General features: G+C 40.3%; 1 protein-coding gene across 1 annotated transcript; it reads right to left on the bottom strand.

The window, feature by feature from the left end:
- Window positions 1–3,641: 3,641 nt before the first annotated feature.
- Window positions 3,642–8,951, bottom strand: SAP18 (Sin3A associated protein 18). The gene is made up of 4 exons (XM_026675071.2): window positions 8,088–8,951; window positions 6,652–6,761; window positions 5,115–5,237; window positions 3,642–4,066 (listed from the first exon to the last, which is right to left on the bottom strand). The coding sequence occupies exons 1-4, from the start codon at window positions 8,157–8,159 to the stop codon at window positions 3,910–3,912; spliced, it is 462 nt and encodes a 153-aa protein (XP_026530856.1). The 5' UTR covers window positions 8,160–8,951; the 3' UTR covers window positions 3,642–3,909.
- Window positions 8,952–21,422: the final 12,471 nt, after the last annotated feature.

Raw genomic sequence — 21,422 nt, 5'->3', positions numbered from 1 at the left:
TGCGGAAGATGAGCAGTTCCAGACTGATTAGAAACCATCTAAGGGTAGTCATATTTTTCTGTCCCCATCATTAGTCTTAATCTACCTCCTGACTGCATTTGCTTCCACTATTTTGCTCTTTCCGTTTTCTTCCAGTCCTCCCAACTTTTCTCTCTACTTGTGCAACCTTTTTGTTCCTTTAGTGTGGCAGAATTTTCAATATTGCATGTTCGTTTACATATTAAACAGGAAGTACCGTAGCTTCCAGAATAAGGAGCAATGATTTTTTTATTAAGGAAATTACATTGCTTGCTTCCTCTGCTGACAAAAGAAAATGTGCCTTCTTGCAACAGAAAGTTCCTTCTCTTCCTTGTTCAAAAAGGGGAAAAGGTAGAACTGAACTTTCTCTTTTTCAAAGTTAACATTGAAATTAGTCTGCCAGTACTAAAAATTTGGCACTGAATGCCACACTACTATTTATAGGTAAACTAACTGTAGTTACCAGGTTTTTTCCTTTGGTACAATAATGCACAGAGGTGGGGCCTGGTGATTCACGGTGGGAGAGAGCAGTTACGGACAGAAAAGTAAAGCAATGTCAAAACTTTTTTGGAATGTGGCACCTGAAATGAAAGAATACACTCTTGGAGTAGTCTATATTTTTCTTACTACAGCATTGTTGATGCAAAAATAAGGACCATGTATATTCTACTTAATTTCACAATAAAAGTATACACTGCTGAAAAAAATAAAGGGGACACAAAAATAAGACATCCTAGATATGAATAAATGAAATATTCTTATTAGATACTTTGTTCGTTACATAGTTGAATGTGCTGACAACAAAATCACACAAAAATTATCAATGGAAATCAAATTTAGCAACCCATGGAGGTTTGGATTTGGAGTTACACTCAAAATTAAAGTGGAAAAAAACACTACAGGCTGATCCAACTTTGATGTAATGTCCTTAAAACAAGTCAAAATGAGGCTCAGTAGTGTGTGTGGCCTCCACGTGCCTGTATGACCTCCCTACAACATCTGGGCATGCTCCTGATGAGGTGACGGATGGTCTCCTGAGGGATCTCCTACAACTGGACTAAAGCATCCCCCAACTCCTGGACAGTCTGTGGTGCAATGTGGCATTGGTGGATGGAGCGAGACATGATGTCCCAGATGTGCTCAATTTATTTATTTTTTATTTTATTTATTTATTTGATTTGCCAATTGTTTACAAGATAATAAGTATAAGTGTATACATAGATGTGAATACATGAAATGGGTACATATAAGAAAAATAAAAGAAGAATAAGAGAAACAATAGGACAGGGACGGTAGGCACGTTGGTGCGCTTATGCACGCCCTACAGACCTCTTAGGAAAGGGGTGAGGTCAATAGTAGACAGTCTAAGGTTAAAGTTTTTGGGGTTTGGGGAAGAAACTACAGAGTCGGGTAGAGTATTCCAGACATTGACCACTCTATTGCTGAAGTCATATTTCCTGCAATCAAGTTTGGTGCGGTTAACATTGAGTTTGTATCTATTGTGTGCTCTTGTGTTGTTATGGTTGAAGCTGAAGTATTCATTGACAGGTAGGACATTGCAATGTATGATTTTATATACCATGCTTAAATCAGACCGAAGGCGGCGTAATTCAAGGTTTTCTAGTTCTAGAATTTCAAGTCTGGTGGTATAAGGTATTCTACAGTAGAGGAGTGGAGAACTCTTCTTGTGAAATATTTCTGGACTTTCTCAATTGTGCTAATATCAGATATGTAATGTGGGTTCCAGACTGATGAACTGTATTCAGTATTGGTCTAGCAAATGTTTTGTATGCTCTGGTTAGTAGTGTGATATTACCAGAGAAAAAGCTACGTAGGATTAGGTTAACAACTCTTAATGCCTTTTTGGCTATGTAGTTGCAGTGGGCTCTAGCACTTAGATCATTAGAGGTGAGTATTCCAAGGTCCTTTACAGAGCTTGGGTCATCAACAAGATCTTGACTATTCAGCTTGTATTTTATTTTCTGATTTTTTTGCCAATATGTAAAACAGAGCATTTATTTGTTGAGATTTGAAGTTGCCATTTGTTTGACCATTCTGATACATAGTCGAGATCTTTTTGTAGGGTAGCAGTATTGTCTGTGGTATTGAACAGCTTTACATCATCAGCGAAAAGAGCGCAATTGCTCTTAATATGATCGCAGAGGTCATTTATGTAGAGTATGAAGAGAGTTGGTCCTAGAACACTGCCTTGGGGACACCACTATTGACAGGTACAGAGTTTGATAGGACGCTCCCAATTTTGACCATTTGTTGTCTGTTTGCCAGGAATGCTTCTATCCAGTTATTCAGTTGTCCAGAGATACCATAGGATTTTATTTTTAGTAGTAGTTTGTCGTGTACCACTGAATCAAAGGCTTTACAGAAGTCTATGTAGATTGCGTCTATTGCTTTGCCCTGGTCGAGTTGTGTCGTCCATATGTTTTTGCAGTGTAAGAGTTGCAGATTACAGAATTGGATTCAGGTCTGGGGAACAGGCGGGCCAGTCCACAGCATCAATGCCTTTGTCTTGCAGGAACTGCTGACACACTCCAGCCACATGAGGTCTAGTATTGTCTTGCATTAGGAGGAACCCAGGGCCAACCACACCAGCATATGGTCTCACAAGGGGTCTGAGGATCTCATCTCGGTACCTAATGACAATCAGGCTACCTCTGGCGAGCACATGGAGGGCTGTGCAGCCACCTAAAGAAATGCCACCCCACACCAATACTGACCCACTGCCAAACTGGTCACGCTGGAGGATGTTGCAGGCAGAACGTTCTCCACAGCATCTTCAGACCTTGTCACATGTGCTCAGTGTGAACCTGCTTTCATCTGTGAAGAGCACAGGGTGCCAGTGGCGAATTTGCCGATCTTGGTGTTCTCTGGCAAATGCCAAACGTCCTGCACGGTGTTGGGCTGTAAGCACAACCTCCACCTGTGGACGTCAGGCCCTCATACCACCCTCATGGAATCCGTTTCTGAACGTTTGAGCAGCCACATGCACATTTGTGGCCCGCTGGAGGTCATTTTGCAGGGCTCTGGCAGTGCTCCTCCTGCCCTTCCTTGCACAAAGGCAGAGGTAGCGGTCCTGATGCTGGGTTGTTGCCCTCCTACGGCCTCCTCCACGTCTCCTGATGTACTGGCCTGTCTCCTGGTAGCACCTCTATGCTCTGGACACTACGCTGACAGACACAGCAAACCTTCTTGCCACAGCTCACATTGATGTGCCATCCTGGATGAGCTGCACTACCTGAGCCACTTGTGTGGGTTGTAGACTCCGTCTCATGCTACCACTAGAGTGAAAGCACCGCCAGCATTCAAAAGTGACCAAACCATCAGCCACAAAGCATAGGAACTGAGAAGTGGCCTCTGATCACCACCTGCAGAACCAGAACCTTTATCGGGGATGTCTTGCTACCTGCCTATGCTTTCCACCTGTTGTCTATTCCACTTGCACAACAGCATGTGAAATTGATTGTCAATCAGTGTTGCTACCTAAGTGGACAGTTTGATTTCACAGAAGTGTGATTGACTTGGAGTTACATTGTGTTGTTAAGTGTTCCCTTTATTTTTTTGAGCAGTGTATTTATGAAATACATATTTCTTTAATGACAAATAAGTTAGACTTACTAGTAAATTTATTTCATAACAAGATTTTTTAAAAATACAGAAAATAGCTGTTACTTGGGTCAACTTTATAAAAAAAACTGAGGAAACTTTATAGCTTGAGGATAACACCTTGTACAATAACATAATTCAAACATCAATCCTTCTTAAGATCACTAAGTGTTCTAGTATTCTCACAGTACATTTTAAAAATAATCAGTACAATAATGCAGAACAAAATGGTGAAGGTCTACAGATGGAAGTCTGATGTGAGACAAAATATTAGTAAGGTCTCATACGACCAGAAGGAGGTGGCGCTCGATTTGGTGGTGTAATTGCTATGTCGAGGTAATCTCCTATCTGGAACTTCTGAGACTGCAAAGTCATGGAATCATCTGTGCCCTTTCTTCCCGACATTGTACTACCAATTTCCTTCACTCTGTAGAAAGAAGCAAAGGGGACATTATTTTCCTCCAGGAAATCAAGTTATTCAAAACCAAAATAGGAAAAACATGTTGAACGTAATTATGTAGCTCAATATGAGATGTTCTACTTCCTCTGCCCAAGTACTATCTACTCTGACTAACATGAGATTTTCCAAAGCTTTAAATCAAGAACCTGGGTATGAAGATAATATGCCAGAAAACTGAAGTTATGAATATATCCAGTTGTGTGTGCTCAGGTGTTTTTTCTTTTTGTCTTTTACATATAGCAATTGGTGTTAACATTTTCCCTCCATTTAGACATTTATTTACCTTATTGATCTCAGCAGCTTTTCAACCATAATAGATTTTGCTTCATGTGTTAATTATCTTCACCTAAAGTTTTTATTATTAGTTAAGCCTATCTGTAATGTTTCAATACAGCCTTGAGTTTGTGGCCCATTGCAAATACTTCCCAAAAGACTGGGAAGTATGCAAACAAATGCATACTGTATTTTAATGCTTTAAATTTATAGAAAATGTCTACCATGCACACAGAAAGAACGACAGCTTGAATGTGGTATTGAGAAAGCATATTATAAACAATTATTCAATTTATGCTAAGCTGCCCTACAATTAAGCGATTGCATTGGAAGAACAGATGCTCTCTAACCTAAGTGTACAAAAATCCCACTCATAATTAGCCATCTGATATTTGCAACTTGAAACACTCATTTCTGCCTACCAAATTTCAGCTCTAATTTTCTTTAGAGAATAATAATTATTTTTCCTAGGATCAAATAACTTTCTCTGAAAGAAATCAGATGCTTTCTCCTGAAATAATTGGCAGCTACAGTTCAGAGATATATACTTATTTAGCACCTGCCTGACTTTACAAATATATTTTATAGGATAAAGAAAAGGATATAATTAACCATTACAAGATGACTTTAATTTACAAACACTAAGTTCAGGTTACATCGTTATATTAATTTTTGTTCCTATTGCATGCTACAATTTTCAAACCAAGAACACTCTGTTCTCTATTACCATTAGTTGTATTACCTGTACCCAGGCCTTTTAAGATCTGTATAAACTATTGCAAAGTTGAAATGTGTCCCCTTCTTCCTTGCTTCTGGATAGACTTCCTTTACTAAACTGGTCAGCTCTTTTAAAGTTGCATCCATCCTGAAGGAAAACAAAATCAAGGTCAATTTAGTAAGCGTAGATTCTCACTTTATGGTATTAATTCTAAGAACTTAAGGATCCACACTGAAAAGTATTGCATCAAAAATATATATTTCCCATTAAATACTTCACAAATATTTCTTTTGGTAGTAAACGTCTTTTTCAAAATTGGCTTTCTCTCATTATGTGAGCAGCAGAACAGAGATATTTTGCATTTTCTCATGTTGTTATGTCTTGATTCTAATAAGCACTTAGCTCTTTTTTGTAAAGCATTCATCATAGAAATCCATACATACATAGACCATTGTTTTTCACAACCACAAGAAGTAAGCAAAGGAAATTAAAGGAGGAATAACAAATTTAGCTTACCTCAGCACCACAGCCCTCCATATATTTTCCTTTGTCAACCATCCTTGCTTTCATCAAACCTCCGTGGGGCTCCTTCTGGGCGGGGCCCCCCCTGCCCCGACCCCCCCAAAACACAAAAAACAACGCTCCCCCCTCCTATCCCCACTATTGCTTTAGATCCTTCAAATGTCTCACTTATTCTATTTTGAGAATAATCTCAAATATGATCTCAAATAGTTTTCTTGATCTTCCCCTTCTTTTTAAGTTACTGATCTTTCATATACTTCAGTTATTCATTCTATAAGAGGAAGCTTCCTAAAATTCCTTTTTTGTATCAAAATCACTTTTTAATTCACATTCCTGACCTTATTTCATTACACACACTTCTTTAGTTAACCCATTCCCATTATATTCAATATCTTAAGTTTCTCCTAACCTAACTAGGTTACTTCAAGTATCCAAGTGGTAAGAAACTCGTTTATTTTTGCTTCTTTTGTCAAACATTAATTATATCAAATATTAATCACTGCCTTTTCATCAATATTTGCATGACTTAATTTTCCATGCATGTAGCCATTCAAATAGAATATACAAACCATCTACTTGCTCTAGTAGCCACATATAATTTGCAATCATACAGTCTTTTTTCCTCTCAGACATACCAAGTTCGATCTTTCAGAGTTTAATTTTAAGATGCTTTGTTATATTTTGAAGCTTAATCAACATATCTATCCACAATTATATTTGTACAAAAAAAATCAGATGATTCTACGAACTAATCAGGCAGACTTCTTTCTTTGGTGAACAATATTCACATTTTTTTCAAAATATGTATCTCAATTTTCCTCAGTAGAGGGCAATTTCCACTGCTACAAACTGTCCATTAATAGGAAAGCTATAAAATAGACATCCAATTTTTTTGGTTTTCATCTATCAGAAGAACTTCTGTACATTAGAAAAAGCAGCAACCCCTTTCTGCTATCATACCATAAAAGACATTTGTCATGTGGTTTTAATGCAAAATTGAGATACAGGGAAATGATTACCTGCATAGGCAAGAACTCACCATGTGTAGATCTGAAGTTCACTGGAAGGTACATTTCCACGCGCAAACTCATCCATTCGGTGATGACGCCCATTGTTTGTGGTGAAGACCCTCAACAAGAGGGGACAGGTCTGCAAAGCAAACAGCCAGTCTTAAATGTATTTATACCATGTATCATTGATTTTGTTTTGTGTCAACTGTTACTGAATTTCTCTCAAGGTTGGTTTACAAAAATACAAAAAGTAGCAAAGCTAAATACATATTTAGCTGGTTTTCTAACATTTAATGAATTTTAAAGCTCTAGTTATGAATTTTCCATAGAGAAGCAGAAAAAGAATATGGTGCATATAACACCGAAGTCCTGTTCTTCTGAAGATTTTTCAAAGCTTGTTAGCAAACCAGTGAAAAAAGAGGAGGCATTTAAGCGTGAAAAAAATTCAATATATCATACTCTATATAATAACTGTGGCAAGAATTGCCTATGCCCAGAATTGGAAATATAATATTCCTCCTGACACCATGATAATAAAAAAGGTTTTAGAATGCGCAGAGATAGATAGGCTATCGATGGAAATGAAAGAGTACCATGAGATTTGGAACCTATGGTATAACTAGTTATCTACTTTACGTCTACCTTCTAACCAGTTATACCATAGGTTATACCATACCATAAATGAAAGAAAGGTAGGAGTTATGGTAAGATGAAATAATACTGTGTATAGCTATATAATTATGTAAATATATGAATATATGCCTGAAATGAATGCAGAAATAACTGTAACAATACTTAGTAATAACCTACATATTTAGGAATATGTCAATGTGAGTGAACACCGTTATGAACATGGTGTAATGTTTTTCATTGTGAAAATATGATCAATAAGATTTTTTAAAAAATAAAAAATTAAGTTGCTATGTTTGGAGACCTCTGACCTCGGTTGATAAGCAAGCACCCAGATTCTTGGGAGCAATATGTGGACTCTGTAAACCACTCAGAAAGGGCTGTAAAGCATTATGAAGCGCTCCATAAGTGCTATGGCTATTTCATTGCACAACCCGAAGAGCCAAAAAATATATATCAGCCAACCACATTTCAAGCATGTTACAAGATAGAAAACCCCGGCCGTGTGAGCTCATTTACGCAACACATGTTCTCAGCGGAGCCACAACAGACCCACAACGGCAGGGAAGCACCTGGTAGAAAACACCCTTTCCAACATGGAAAGAGGCGCGAGAGAGGAAATTGCCCGAAGCGCCCGTTGCCCTTTGCAGGGTGTGTGTTTTCCCACGTTCGCTTATCCTTCACCTCCAGCTGATTTGAAAGAGGATGATGGACGTTTTGATGGTTTGCTCGTCGTGCACACGGCATCACCACGCACGACCAAGGCGAGCCGAGCCGAGCGACCAGCCAGCCGTCCCCCGCTTCTCCCCGCCACCTTCAACTCCTTTGTACCTACCTTCTCGCGGTCGATGGGCTTTTCGGGCTCTTTCTTGATCTCCTCCTGAGTGACGCGAGACTCCACCGCCATCGGGACGGCTCTTCCTTCGAAGCCGCCCCTCCCCTTCGACGAAACTAAGGTGCGAGGACTCACTCCTTCACCACCCAAACGCGGCCTTGCAACCGACGACCTACAAGCTGACCCGGAAGGAGTTTCTGAAGCGCCGTCGAAACAAGATGGCGGCGCCCGAGTAAGGTAGGGGATGCTTGACTGGGCTTCCCGGCGCGGGGGGGGAAGGGGAGGAAGAACCTCTCGCGATACTTAAGTGTGCCCGTTCTGGAAAGGCGGTTCCTCCTAAATGGCCAATAGGGGTCGGCTGCTAGAGTCGGCAGACCGAGGAGGCCTCCTCCTCCTCCTCCTCCCACCGCCTCCGCCATAGCAACCCTCAGGAAAGCTGCCCACCCCCTCCCCGTGAGGCGAGACGCGGATGGCTGAAGCGGCGCCCTCCGTCCCGGCTCTCTCCTTCCGGTCACCTGCGCTTGGCGCCCCGGCTGGGAAGGGGACGAAGCGCCGGGCTCCTCGCGCGCCCAGCCGCCTTTCCCGCCGGGCGCGCGGGAAGCCGGAGGGCGCGAAGGCCCGGAGGGGGCGCAGGTGTGGCGGACCTCCCCCCACCTCTCCTCGGGCAGCACCTGCCGGGGCTCCTCCGCGCCGAAAAGCCTCCCCGCCCCTCAGCGCCACGCCGGTTCCCCCTCCCCAGTTGCCAAAATTCCCAAGTTCGGCGGAGGGGCGGCCGCCTCAAACTCTGGGACGCGCGCTCGGGAGTCTGGAGCAGGAGCACGGCGGAGGGAGCAGCGTCCCGGTTCGGCAGCCGTCCGGAGGCCCGCTTTAGAGGCACTTCTCCCTCAGCAGCGACGGCGGGAGAAAGCCGCCCTGTTTACTCGGGGGGGGCTGTTCTAGGCCAAGGAGCTCGTGGGCGGCGAGGCGACGGCGGGCCGCGGGGGTCCCTTATGTCCCCCTCACTCAAATGAGGCAGCCTCGCGTCAGGACGGAAATTTGGCCGTGAGAGAAAATAATTTGCCCGTATTTTGTACTTGAGTTTGGCCGCGGAGCCAAGCTGCGATCTGTCGAATGTTAAAGCGAAGAGTGAGGGAAGGGCTGTAATACTGTGTCTGTGCACGTTTGACCAGGCTGGCTAGGGAATTGTAGGAGTTGAAGCCCACACATCTTTTAGTTGCCTAGGTTAGGAAACATTGCAATAGGAGGTGATGGCATTGAGATTAATAATTTATCCCACACATTAGAAAAGATATTAAAGAGTCGAGAATAGGTGGCTGTGCAGCTTTCTTGGCAATATACAGAAGTAGTTTGCCATTGCAGACAATGCCATTGCATTGGCATTCTTTGGATTTTTTGCTTCACTTCTCCATCTTGCCCTCAGGCCTTGGGAACTCCTGATGGCCTAACTTGGTCTTGGCCTTTCAGTTTTTGAATATTGTTTATAGTGGCCTTTCTCTCACATAAAGAGGCTTAATATCCATCTATGTTTGCAGGTTCATGGGCCATGCCTTAAACCAGGGGTCTTCAAACTTGACAGCTTTTAAGACTTGTGGACTTCAACTCCCAGAATTCCTCCTTCAGTCATGTTAAGCTCAGGAATTCTGGGAGTTGAAGTCCACAAGTCTTAAAAGCTGTAGAGTTTAAGACCCTTGCCTTAAACTCTGGCCTTGTTTATACAGTATTCTGAATGAAAAAAGTGGTAGCTTAGGTTGTGGCTCAGTGTGTTGTGTGAACTTAAGATTAATTTAGTACATGATGGTTAAATATGCCAGCTGAATATGTGCTATGAAAATGCCATATTAACATGAGGTATTTGGAAGCCTGAATAATACTCATTTGGAGGATGCTGTTTGGAATTCCTTCATTGTTGATTTTTTGTATAAATGTAGGCTATGTGTATACATCATAGCCAAATCCAAACAGAGAAATATAGTATGATTATTAATACACAATTTTTAATTATAGTATGCAGAAATCATGGCTAGAGTTTATTAAATGGATTCATAGTCATTTCTCCCAGCAAATTCTTGATGTAATTTATCTGAACATACATTTGTCATAACCAGTTTTATAGGTGTGACGCTCAGCATTAGTCTTTACTCAACAGTGAAGAAGCCAGCTTTGAATACCATGGCCCAGTGATAACAGTTACTGTAGTGACAATCCTATAACCTGTTCCATCACTTATGCCCTAAACTTCTATGTCTGAACTATTACAATGCACTTTACATGGGGCTACCCTTGAATCCAGAAGCTTCACTTGATACACAAGGAAGCTATGCAAGCAATTCTGGGTACCCAAAAAAGGGTACATGTAACACCTGTGCCAATTTGCTTCCAAATCCAACTCAAGGTGTTGGTTGTGATGTATAAAGCACTACATGGCATGGGGCCAGACTACCTACGGAACTGTCTTCATCCCATTACATCGGCCCAACCCCACCTGGTTAGGAAGAAAAGATATGTTTCAGAGCCCATCAGATGAAGTCCGACTGGCGGGGGTCTACAAAGGTAGTCTTTGCCATTGCCCCCACCCTGTGGAATATTCTCCCCCCAGAGGTATAGGGTACTACACTTCTGGCCTTCTGAAAAGGAGTTAAAACATGACTCTACAGTCGTGTGGGGGAGGGGAGATCAGAACAACATCCAGCTGTGGGACTGGTTAGCACCCTGAGAGCCTTTGTCTTTTCATCTAATTTTTAACAAGGTTTAATTATCTTCCTTTTAACTTCTATTTTTTCAAAAAATAATTAATTTTTATATGCTGTTATTATTATTTTTTACATTTTATTGTATACCAATCAGAGTCTCTCTCTGGGGGGGGGGTCAATTCAAAAATGTGATAGACCGACTGAGAGACAGATCTGGGAGTTAGAGTTTCTTTTCAAACTTTGTCAAGGACTGTTTGTCAAGGACTATTGTAAATTTCACAAAATAACTTGTGGATGCAGAATAATCTTAATGAACTCTCCACATAGATCATTTTGATAAAAATAGAGCTGTTGATCTTTTGAAATTTTGTGAAGATTAACTAGATGGCACTCAAGTATGAGAATCTAGGGAATTAAAAACTGAATCAAATCAAAAAAAGCTTTTATTGTACTATTTTAACCATTTATTCCAAAAAAAAAAAACCATTCTAAATCTTAGAAAGCCATAGAACCCTTCACACTGAATTGGTGTCAGCTGGTGCTCCATTCAAAATCCAAGAAAGAAATACTTAGACTCCTTTAATCAGAGAAAAGATATCTTTTACTGGAAATCAAGTGGTAGCAACAAAAGAATTCTGAATCTGAGAAAATGGGCACGTAAATCACATATACAAAGTAATGGCAACGTTCCCATCCCCAATAGTTCAATTGGCTCATCCAATTAAAAGTTGTGTATATCATCATGTGGGCATCTCCAGGTGATGATGTGGCTTCTGTCTGTTGACCTGACATAGTTTGATAAAGGGTTGCAGCTGCACATAGCATAGGATAGAAACCTAAGCAAGAATATACCCACCCTACCCCAGTTTATACAGTTCTGGTTTGTAACACCTCCAGCTCACTTCCCATAACCATTCCCCCCTCCTCTCCCCGTTACTTATGACAGCCGAAAGATGCAAAGCAAAGGGAGAAAATCTTGAAGGCTGACAATTGGCAATAGTGAATATTCTGTGGCATTTTGTAGAATTAGAATTAGAAGAACTTTATTGTCATTGTACAAGTACAACGAAACTGGATGCACCCCAGCAACTTTTCGCAATACAATAAAACCAAAGCACTTAAAAATGAAGATAAGAAAAATAGAGTACCCTCGTCTCCATTTGCAATTTGAGAGTACAATATCTACGAATATACACAAAATATACATCCAACACTGACTGTAACACTTTGCCGAGTATAATACACAAGAGATGGATTGTACTGTAATATGTTATTATACATCTGAATGGGATAGATAGGCAGAGCCACAGATTCAGCTACTGTAACCTTTCTAAGCTCACTGGATCCCAAGAGCCAGGCAAGATCAAGATCAGTTGATTGGTCAATTGAGGCAATCAACTATTTTGTCTACAACAGTGTTTAACAGGCAACGTTAAGCTTCAGCTTTCAGAAATCCCCATCCAGCATGCTAGAAGTTGTTGGTCTGCATATCTTCCATTTGCCAAGTTTGAAATACACTGACTTACAAGGCTGGCGTAATTGAGAACTCATTTTGTGCACCAAACAGAATATACACAGATGGGACATTTATTCAAGGAAGCTTTGTACAATGCATTCAAGGAGCAGAACGGCAGTTAGTATCATTTCAAATATAGGGTTGCTGGGTTTTGGCAGATTTTGAATTTAATGCTTAACAGGTCATATAAGTTAATTCTTTTCTCTCTTTTTTTTTAGCTGACAGTCCTTACCCTCAACATACTTGGACTGAGAACCTCTGAATTTGTTCTGTCATATTGCTATCATGTACATATATCATTAATACTGATGCTCTGGTTTATTATTTTATTTCAGTTAGTCTACGAATAAACTGTCAGAAATATTTGGAGAATTTTATTTATCGTACAGTTAAGAATGCACTGTGCTCAGAGTAAAGAAACAGAGGGGTCACTTGTTTTGAATAGTTAATGTATGTTTAAAGGGGGTGGAGTAGCGTGGACAGGAAATTAATTCCTCATAGGGAATGAATCATTTGCATTCTTGGCAGTCAAGTTCAGATTTACAAGAATGTTCGCCTTGATAAACTTCCTTCCAAATGTTTTAGCTCAGAGTGCAAAGATGGCAGAAAAGATACACAAAAAAGATACATGGATAGACTTTTTTGACAAGGAGGTAATTCATATATAATATATAAATTTACCCAAATAGCTCACACCTTCATCTTTAGTTCAGGTATGAACTTGTGTCTGGCTATGGCTAATTTTGTACAGAACTGTAAGGTAACAATTACGTTATAGTTTGCTTCTGTCTGCATTGGCCACCAAGCAAGGTTTGTAATATGGGAACAACAGCTAAACTATCGGTACAACATATTTGTAAAGATGTATTTCTTGCATTTGCACTACAGATAATCCTTGACTTATGACCACAGTTGGGACCAGAAATCCTATGACTAAGCAAGGTGGTTGTTAAGTGAGTCACATCTGATTTTACTACCTTTTTGCCATAGTTGAGTGAATAACTGCAATTGTTAAGTGAATCATGCAGTTAAGCAAATTTGGCTTCCCCCATTGACTCTGCTTGTCAGAAGATAGCTGGGAAAGTTGCAAATGGTGATTGTATGACCCTGGAATCCTGCAACCATTGTAAATATATGCTGGCTGCCAAGCACCCACATTTTGATCACATGACTGAGGATCTTGCAATGATCGTAAGTGTGAGAAATGGCCGTAAGTCACATTTTTCAGTGCCATTTAACTTTGAATGGCTGCAAGTTGCAGACTACCTGTGCAAATTTAATGTAGTCAGTTCAAACTGCAAACATAGATTTTTTTCTTTTAAGTTCTTGCCCATCAACCTGGTTAGTATTTACATGGAAGTGAGTCATTTTGATTGCTGCCACATTCTCTGGAACCACTTAGTGTATAACGCTAATTTAATACCTTTTTTTAGGTAGTATGGTGAAGCTTTGACTTTTCTCTGGTTTTGGTTGGCTTTATTCACTTACTCGTCTAACTGCTTCTCATTCTTCTGATCAATTGTTTTAAATATTGTTTTTACGTTTTGTATGGTTTCACAGGGGGCAAAACTATTTACAAACACAACTGGGACTGCTGTCATTAAATGAAGTAGTCATTAAGCAAGCCTTTCCTTATTTTACTACCTTTTTTGTCACAGAAGTTATGTGAATTACTGTAATCGTTAAGTGAATCATGTGGTCATTAAGCAAATCCATTAAGCGATTACACTTGTTGGAAGCTGGTTGGGAGGGTTGCCATGCTTCTGCATTTTTATCATGTGACCACAGGGACATTGCAATATTTTTAAGTGAGAAGGCTGGTCATAAGTCACTTTTTTGAGCACTGATTGCTAAACAAATGTAAGTCAACAACTGCCTATCCAGGACATTTGGAGAGCATTAGATTGAGGAAAGATACTAAATCATATGGGCCTCTGCAACTGAATGTGCTGATAGCTTCTGAATCATTGACTGAAGATAAGAGTAGAGATTTGGAATATTAAAAATTGGACATGCCTTACCCTAGAACAGGGATAAGGAAATTATTCCCCAAGCTTTTTGTATGGATGAATGGGTGTTGTTTTTTTTACTTAGATATAATTGCTGAAAACTGATAGCACGGTTTCCTACCATTATAAGGTGTAACAACATTACAAAATACTGTAGCATATGCCTTAAAATAGGCTTAACATGGTTTTAAAATGGAAAATGAACCCCAAACTCCATTAAAAATTGTCCAACCCCTGCTTCAAAACATGTTAAACATGCTTTCAGTCACCAAATGTTTGTCTGTTCCTGGCTTCAAATTCCTTTAATTTCTGAAGTTTTAACTTGTTTCCTGTTTTTACAGTAGCCATAATTTATTCAACTCAGTTTTCTGGAACTGTATAATACACTGATCACGGGTTGGGTTTGCATAATAAAATAGGCTAAATAAGCTGATGTGTCAGATACTGTACATAATCTACATCTGCCAAATTGATTCATGAACAAAACCTGGTATTCTACAAGGCACCAGAGGACAAGACAAGAAACAATGGTTGGAAACTAACCAAAGAGAGAAACAACCTGGAATTAAGGAGAAACTTCTAACAGTGAGGACAATTAACCAATGGAATAGGTTCCCCTCAGAAATCGTGGGTGTTCCATCACTGGAGGTTTTTAAGAAGAAACTAAACAGCCACTTCTCTGAAATGCCTACAGTAGTGTTTGGAAAGTGAATTGATGGATGGAGGGTGGATGGACAGACGGATGGATGGACAGACAGATAAGACAGACAAACAGACTTTTAATAAAGGTAGTTTATTTAATAAATAAACATCAGGCTATATTTTTGCTAGCCAAACTGAATAACGTCTGCTTGCTCTGATCTGAATAGAAGGATTAACTGAGGGGGTGCTGGGTGCAGTCTAAAATGGAAATTACCCGCCCTAATTTTCCAACACAATATTCACATTCTAGTTTGCTCAAGCAACTCTGAAATGATTTCATAGTTAAGGCAGTAATTAAGAAATCCAGCTTTGCATAGTGCAGATGGGCAACCTTTTAATCAATTCAGGGTCCATGCTTCCATCAATTTCACGTTTCAGGCTCTTTTGCAGATCTGATACTCTAACCAACACAGTAGATTAAGAGAAAAACAAGGGTATTAAACAGAAGAATTACATAAGTGCATAAAAATCATCCTGTCTAAATCATCCTGTCTAAAATGATTCAGAGAAGTGGAAAGGCAAGTACCCAAATGATGAACAATTTAGCAGAAAGCACACCCTGGAAGAAAACTCAAATAGCATTTCTTGACATTCGTCAAACCCACTTATGATGATTTAGGGCAAGGCTGTCAAATTCAAGGCCTAGAGGCCAGATCTCGCCTGCGGGGTGCTTAGATCTGGCTGCGGGGCTGACCTGGAAAAAGCAAAGGACCAGCCAATGGTGCATCTGCCAGCAAAAACGGAACTCCATTTTTGCTGGTAGAGGGTTGAGGAGATTGTCGCAGGTGAAAATGGAGCTCAGGAGCCTATTTCGCTGGCAGTGCTTCTGGGAGGCCCGTTTTTCAACCTTCCCAGGCTCCGGAAGCTTTCCACGAGCCTCTGGGAGGGCGAAAACAGCCTCCCCTGGACTCCAGAGGCTGGAAGCAGCCCATTTTTCGCCCTTCCCAAGCCTCCACACGGGCCCTGCACTTACCTTGCATCCAAAACCGACCATGTGGAGACTCCTGGGAGGGGTGGGGTGGGGTGGGTGGGGCCAGCCGGGGTGGGATTTGCCGGTTTGCTGAACCAGCCATAACATTAGCTATGGGTGTGCCCAAACCGTGGCGAACCCGTAGCAGCCCACCCCTGGTTCTGGCTATAGCTGACTGCATTGGCTAGTAACAATGAGCTGCTGAAACCAGCGAATGAAAGAAATGCAGGGATATATTGTATTGTGAGCAACTCAGAGTGATTTGCTGAAAATGGGTGGCCGTGTCAATGTCCTAAATAAAATAAATGAGTCTGAGCACACAACACTGTCTGCAAAATAATCATTATACTCACTCTTGTCTTTTCTGACAGTCAAAGAGAGACCTTGCTATTCAGATGTCAATAATAAGTAACATAATTTAAGTAAATGTTCCTGTTCCATGAATGAGGGGCTAATGCTTAAGATCTGAAGTTATGAAAGCAGAGACAGTTTCTTTGTCAGGCACAGTCTGACAACCCTTCAGGATGAATCTGTTCAGGATGGAGGTAATGGCAGCCAGCATCCTGTCTCCTCAGGCATGCAGACACACACCCAGTTCAGAAGTTGCTCTCTAGCTCTTGCTATATTTGCTTGTTTCTTGATGAGGAGCAAATTCAAATAACTACATCAAATTCTCCAGGGTGTCCACAGAAAAGGGGTAAAAAAGTCAAAATAGAGGCAATATGTGAAGCCCCATCCCTCTTTAAATGCAGTCCCTCCCTTCCTTGCAACCCCAATAATCTCTTTTTAAAGAAGACAATACAAAAGCAGATTAAATCATTCTGCCTTTTTTTAGTGCCTGTTAGCATTTTGCTGTCTTCACTGAGGAACTCTTATGCTTTTATTTGAAACTAGCTCTATACCCGGGCTTTGCTACAAAACTATGTGATCAGGCTTAGTTTTTGGAGAAGAAAATAAGGGGGGGAAAATTGTGCCATCGGTATTCATCTGGCTAGCATCCTGTCAGTGTGTGAGAGATTGAGGGCTGTTTGGAAACTGAAACAATATTTGCTGTGTGAGCAAAAAAGAGACAGCAAGGAGCCTGGGCGTGGCTTAGCTCAACTGTTCTGTACTAAAGCCGGTTGGTGCTCTGAAACTGCAACTCCTCTCTTCTGCTTGTGTTTTGCATTTGGAACAGATTTCAAGTGGGGAGGGGGAGTAGAACTCCTTAGCATCGAAGGATGTTAATAATAATATAGAAAATACTAATGCTCTGATGGTCATTTCAAAAAAATCCTTTCTTAGTGAGCACCTAGAAGCCAATATGTGCCAAATTTAAAGTTTGTAGGCTTTACAGTTCTGGAGATGTTGTGATGATGCGTGAGTGGTATTTTGCTTATATATATAGATAGATAGACAGATAGAAGAAGAAGATATAGATAGAAGATAGAAGAAGATGATTCCTGTCAAACAAACAACAAATGGTCAAAATTGGAAATGTCCTATCAAATTCTGTACCTGTCAACAGTGGTGTCCCCAAAGGCAGTGTTTTAGGACCAACTCTATTCATACTCTACATAAATGACCTCTGTGATCATATTAAGAGCAACTGTGTTCTTTTTGCTGATGATATAAAGCTGTTCAATACCACAGACAATAATGCTACCCTTCAAAAAGATCTTGACTATGTATCAGAATGGTCAAACAAATGGCAACTTCAAATCTCAACAAATAAATGCTCTGTCTTACATATTGGCAAAAAAAATCAGAAAATAAAATACAAGCTGAATAGTCAAGATCTTGTTGATGATCCAAGCTCTGTAAAGCAGGGGTCCCCAACCACCGGTCGTGGACGCGTCCGTGGAACAAGTCCTACCGGGCGCTGGTTTGCTGCCGCCATCTTGTTTGATGAAAAGTGCTTCTGGTGATCACGGAAGCCTTTCATCAAACAAGATCTGTAAAAAGGTTGGGGATACGGGCACCTTGGAATACTCATCTCTAATGATCTAAGTGCTAGAGCCCACTGAAACTACATAGCCAAAAAGGAATTAAGAGTTGTTAACCTAATCCTACGTAGCGTTTTCTCTGGTAATATCACACTACTAACTCGAGTATATAAAACATTTGCTAGACCAATACCTGAATACACCTCATCAGTCTGGAACCCACATTATGTATATGATATTAACATAGTAGAGAAAGTCCAGAAATATTTAACAAGAAGAGTTCTCCACTGCTCTACTCATTGCAGAATACCTTATGCCACCAGACTTGAAATTCTAGACCTAGAAAACCTAGAACTACGCCGCCTTTGGTCCGATCTACGTATAGTATATAAAATCATACATTGCAATGTCCTACCTGTCAATGAATACTTCAGCTTCAACCATAACAATACAAGAGCACACAATAGATACAAACTCAAGGTTAACCGCACCAAACTTGATTGCAGGAAATACGACTTCAGCAACAGAGTGGTCAATGTCTGGAATACTCTACCTGACTCCGTGGTTTCTTCCCCAAACCCCAAAAACTTTAACCAAGTAACCTTGTCTACTATTGACCTCACCCCTTTCCTAAGAGGTCTGTAGGGGGCATGCATAAGAGCACCAAAGTGCCTACCATCCCTGTCCTATTGTATCTTTTTTTTATGTATCCATGTATTCATAACTATGTTTATACTTATACCTATTATCTTGTAAGCAGTTGACAAATCAAATAAATAAATAAATAAATAAAAAATAAATAAATAAACAAACAAATAAATAAATAAATAAATAAATAAAATAAGATAGATTCCCCCCCAAAAAATTATTCCTCTTAGCAACCTTTGCCTAATTTTTAGCTTTCCTGGCATTGCCTTGACCTACTCTGGACTATCCATTTGTTCTCATTCTTGGCCACTTTCATCTCCAGGTTCCTTCTTTGTTTTGCAGTCTTTTGTTATATCCTTCAATAGCTCTTTTGTAATAATGAGAGTCATCCTACTACGTCTTAGTTATAACTATTCAATCATATTAACTCTCCTGTTCTAAGACTTCAAGCTCATCTTGTTTCCCTTACCCTGAGCAGCACTATGTGGACACTGAAGGCAATGAACGTAAGGATTCTTCTGAAGTTCTCACATCAGGGTTTCCTTCTCCAGTCACTGTAGACACCATTTAAAGTGTCCCTGATCAAGTTTGAGTGCTTTGTCTAAACACGTTTTCCCTCATATTTGGAGGAATGACCTATCTCATAGTTAATCATTTAGATACTGTATGGTCTCAGAAACCATCTTCCATGGACATTATTTCCATAGTAGTATATTTTTCTAGTTTCCAATGCTCTTCCATGGATAAGAAGGATGGTAGAGAACATCATCTAAGTCAGGGGTGTCAAATTCATGGCCCATGGTCCAGAAACGTCACACACTGACCATGCCTATACCCGGTGTAGCGAAAGGGAAAAAAGACATGATACGTCACATGATGACGTCATGACAATGTGAGTTTGACACCCCTGATCTAAGTCCTCAGGTTCTTAATTCCTTGAGTTTCAGAACCCAATATGTGCATAGACTTAGAACCTACTAACTCATAACCCTTTCAGTCTACACATGAATGAGCTGAAAGGATTATCAGGTAGCAGTCTTCTTGAATCTTGGCAGCTTCTCTATTATGTTCCTTATCCATACTTCCATAAGTTTTGTTCTTTTTCTTCCTAATTGCTATTCGGGTGCATATTTGTTCCTTTCTTAGGTTAGCTGACTATCATACTATCAGAAAGAAAAGTAGTTAAAAGTAGTTAACAGAATTGCTTTGTTTTTGAATCCGCATCCTGCCCATATTCGCTAGCTGTCCCTGTTTGCTATGTGCCTTATCCTATATTCCTCCTCTAAGCAGCCTCTACTTTCTCAGTAAAAAGCAATTACTCAGCCATCCTTAATAAAGCCTTCAGCAGCTTTCAAGACACACCTAGTGCAATTAACATCTATTCAGGAGATGACCTTTTAACCCATATAACTAAGCATAGAGTGTCATAGTTTAGCAGCTCAAAATTTCTCTTAGCCCTGTTCAATTCTGCCACCAACCTTTTGGTATCTTTCCCCATTTGTTGTTCAGAGATCTGAGAAGATCTGAGAAGAGACCTTGTTGTGCAGATTAGAGTTAAAATATCTGGGCTACAATACCTGATATCAGCTGCAAACGTCCAGGTAACCATTGGATTGCAACAATCGTTTCTCTGTTTCTCTGCTGTCATTTAATGGCACATATGTGCCTGTCTGTCCCACTACTAATGTATTTATCAGCTTTTTGCTTTCTTTATCCTAATGCATATTACAAGCCTTTGAGCAGAAACTTTTATATATTGCATCTAATTCACAGTTAGGGCTAGATCAGTTGCATTCCTGACTAAAGCCAGACCAACATACCAAGCAGAGGACTGGGGTTTACGTTGGATCCAGAATGATGAAGATACACAATTCCATACAGCCACAAAGCAAACAAACTATGACTTTGGGTTAGCATGGTGTGCAAATCCGACAATTAACCTCTTCTTTCCAAGGCTTTTTCTAAAGCTTTGGAGAAAGGCAATGATATGGCAATTACATATTTTTTTTCCAAACATTATGAAGCTTGGGAAAGACCAGCAAATATTTTTCCAGTTCTTCTGAGCAAGCGATGTCTTTTGATATTATTGTTAACAACGTATTGACTATATGCTTTCCATTCGGGCATTAGATCACTTGTAAAATCTAAACCGAGCTGTTTTAGGCTGTTCAAGGGAGGAGTTTTGGGATATATTCCTTCTTTTTAACACTGCACAAGGAAAAGCCACTGAGATGTTTTAATTAGAGAGCAAGCACAGCCGGTTGCTTTCCGCTGCGTGACGCATGTAAAAACCTATTCTGCTCAGATGTGCACAGAACAGAAGGTCTAAAGGAAAGCTGCTGTTCTCTTCCCTTCAGCTTTAAACATTTTATATGCCCATCATATAAAGGAGGGGAGGCAGGGAATGTTGTGGGTCCCATCCCTGAGGGAGATATACCTGGTGGGACCCAGAAGAAGGGCCTTCTCCGTGGTGGCTTCCTCTCTCTGGACTATCATTCCCCCAGAGATTAAAATGGCCCCCACTCTAGCACTCTTTCGAAAGGCGCTGAAGACCTGGTTCTGCCAGCGGGCCTGGAGAACCCAGAGCAGGATGGAGCCCATCAAATGTGATCTGCTGTCGCCAGGGCAGGGGGGTGATTTTATTATGATTTCATTATTATATTTATTTGATTTTTTAATTAGTTTTATGGTTTTAAATGTGGTTTTTATATTCTGTAAGCCACCTTGAGTCACCATGAGCAAATAGGCGGCAATATAAATTTAATAAATAAATAAATCATTCACAAAAAGGTAGGCTCAAATCATCTTTCAGCCAAATGAACAAATAAAAGAAAGAAAATCTAGGTCATTGAGAGGATGAAGAAATTCTGAAAGT

The sequence above is a fragment of the Notechis scutatus genome, chromosome 5 (assembly GCF_049901735.1).
Source record: "Notechis scutatus isolate UNSWTSFEM ecotype Mainland chromosome 5, rNotScu1.2, whole genome shotgun sequence".
Classification (NCBI taxonomy): Eukaryota; Metazoa; Chordata; class Lepidosauria; order Squamata; family Elapidae; genus Notechis; species Notechis scutatus.
Note: the sequence above shows the minus strand (reverse complement) of the source record. Positions and strands in the feature narration are given on the sequence as shown.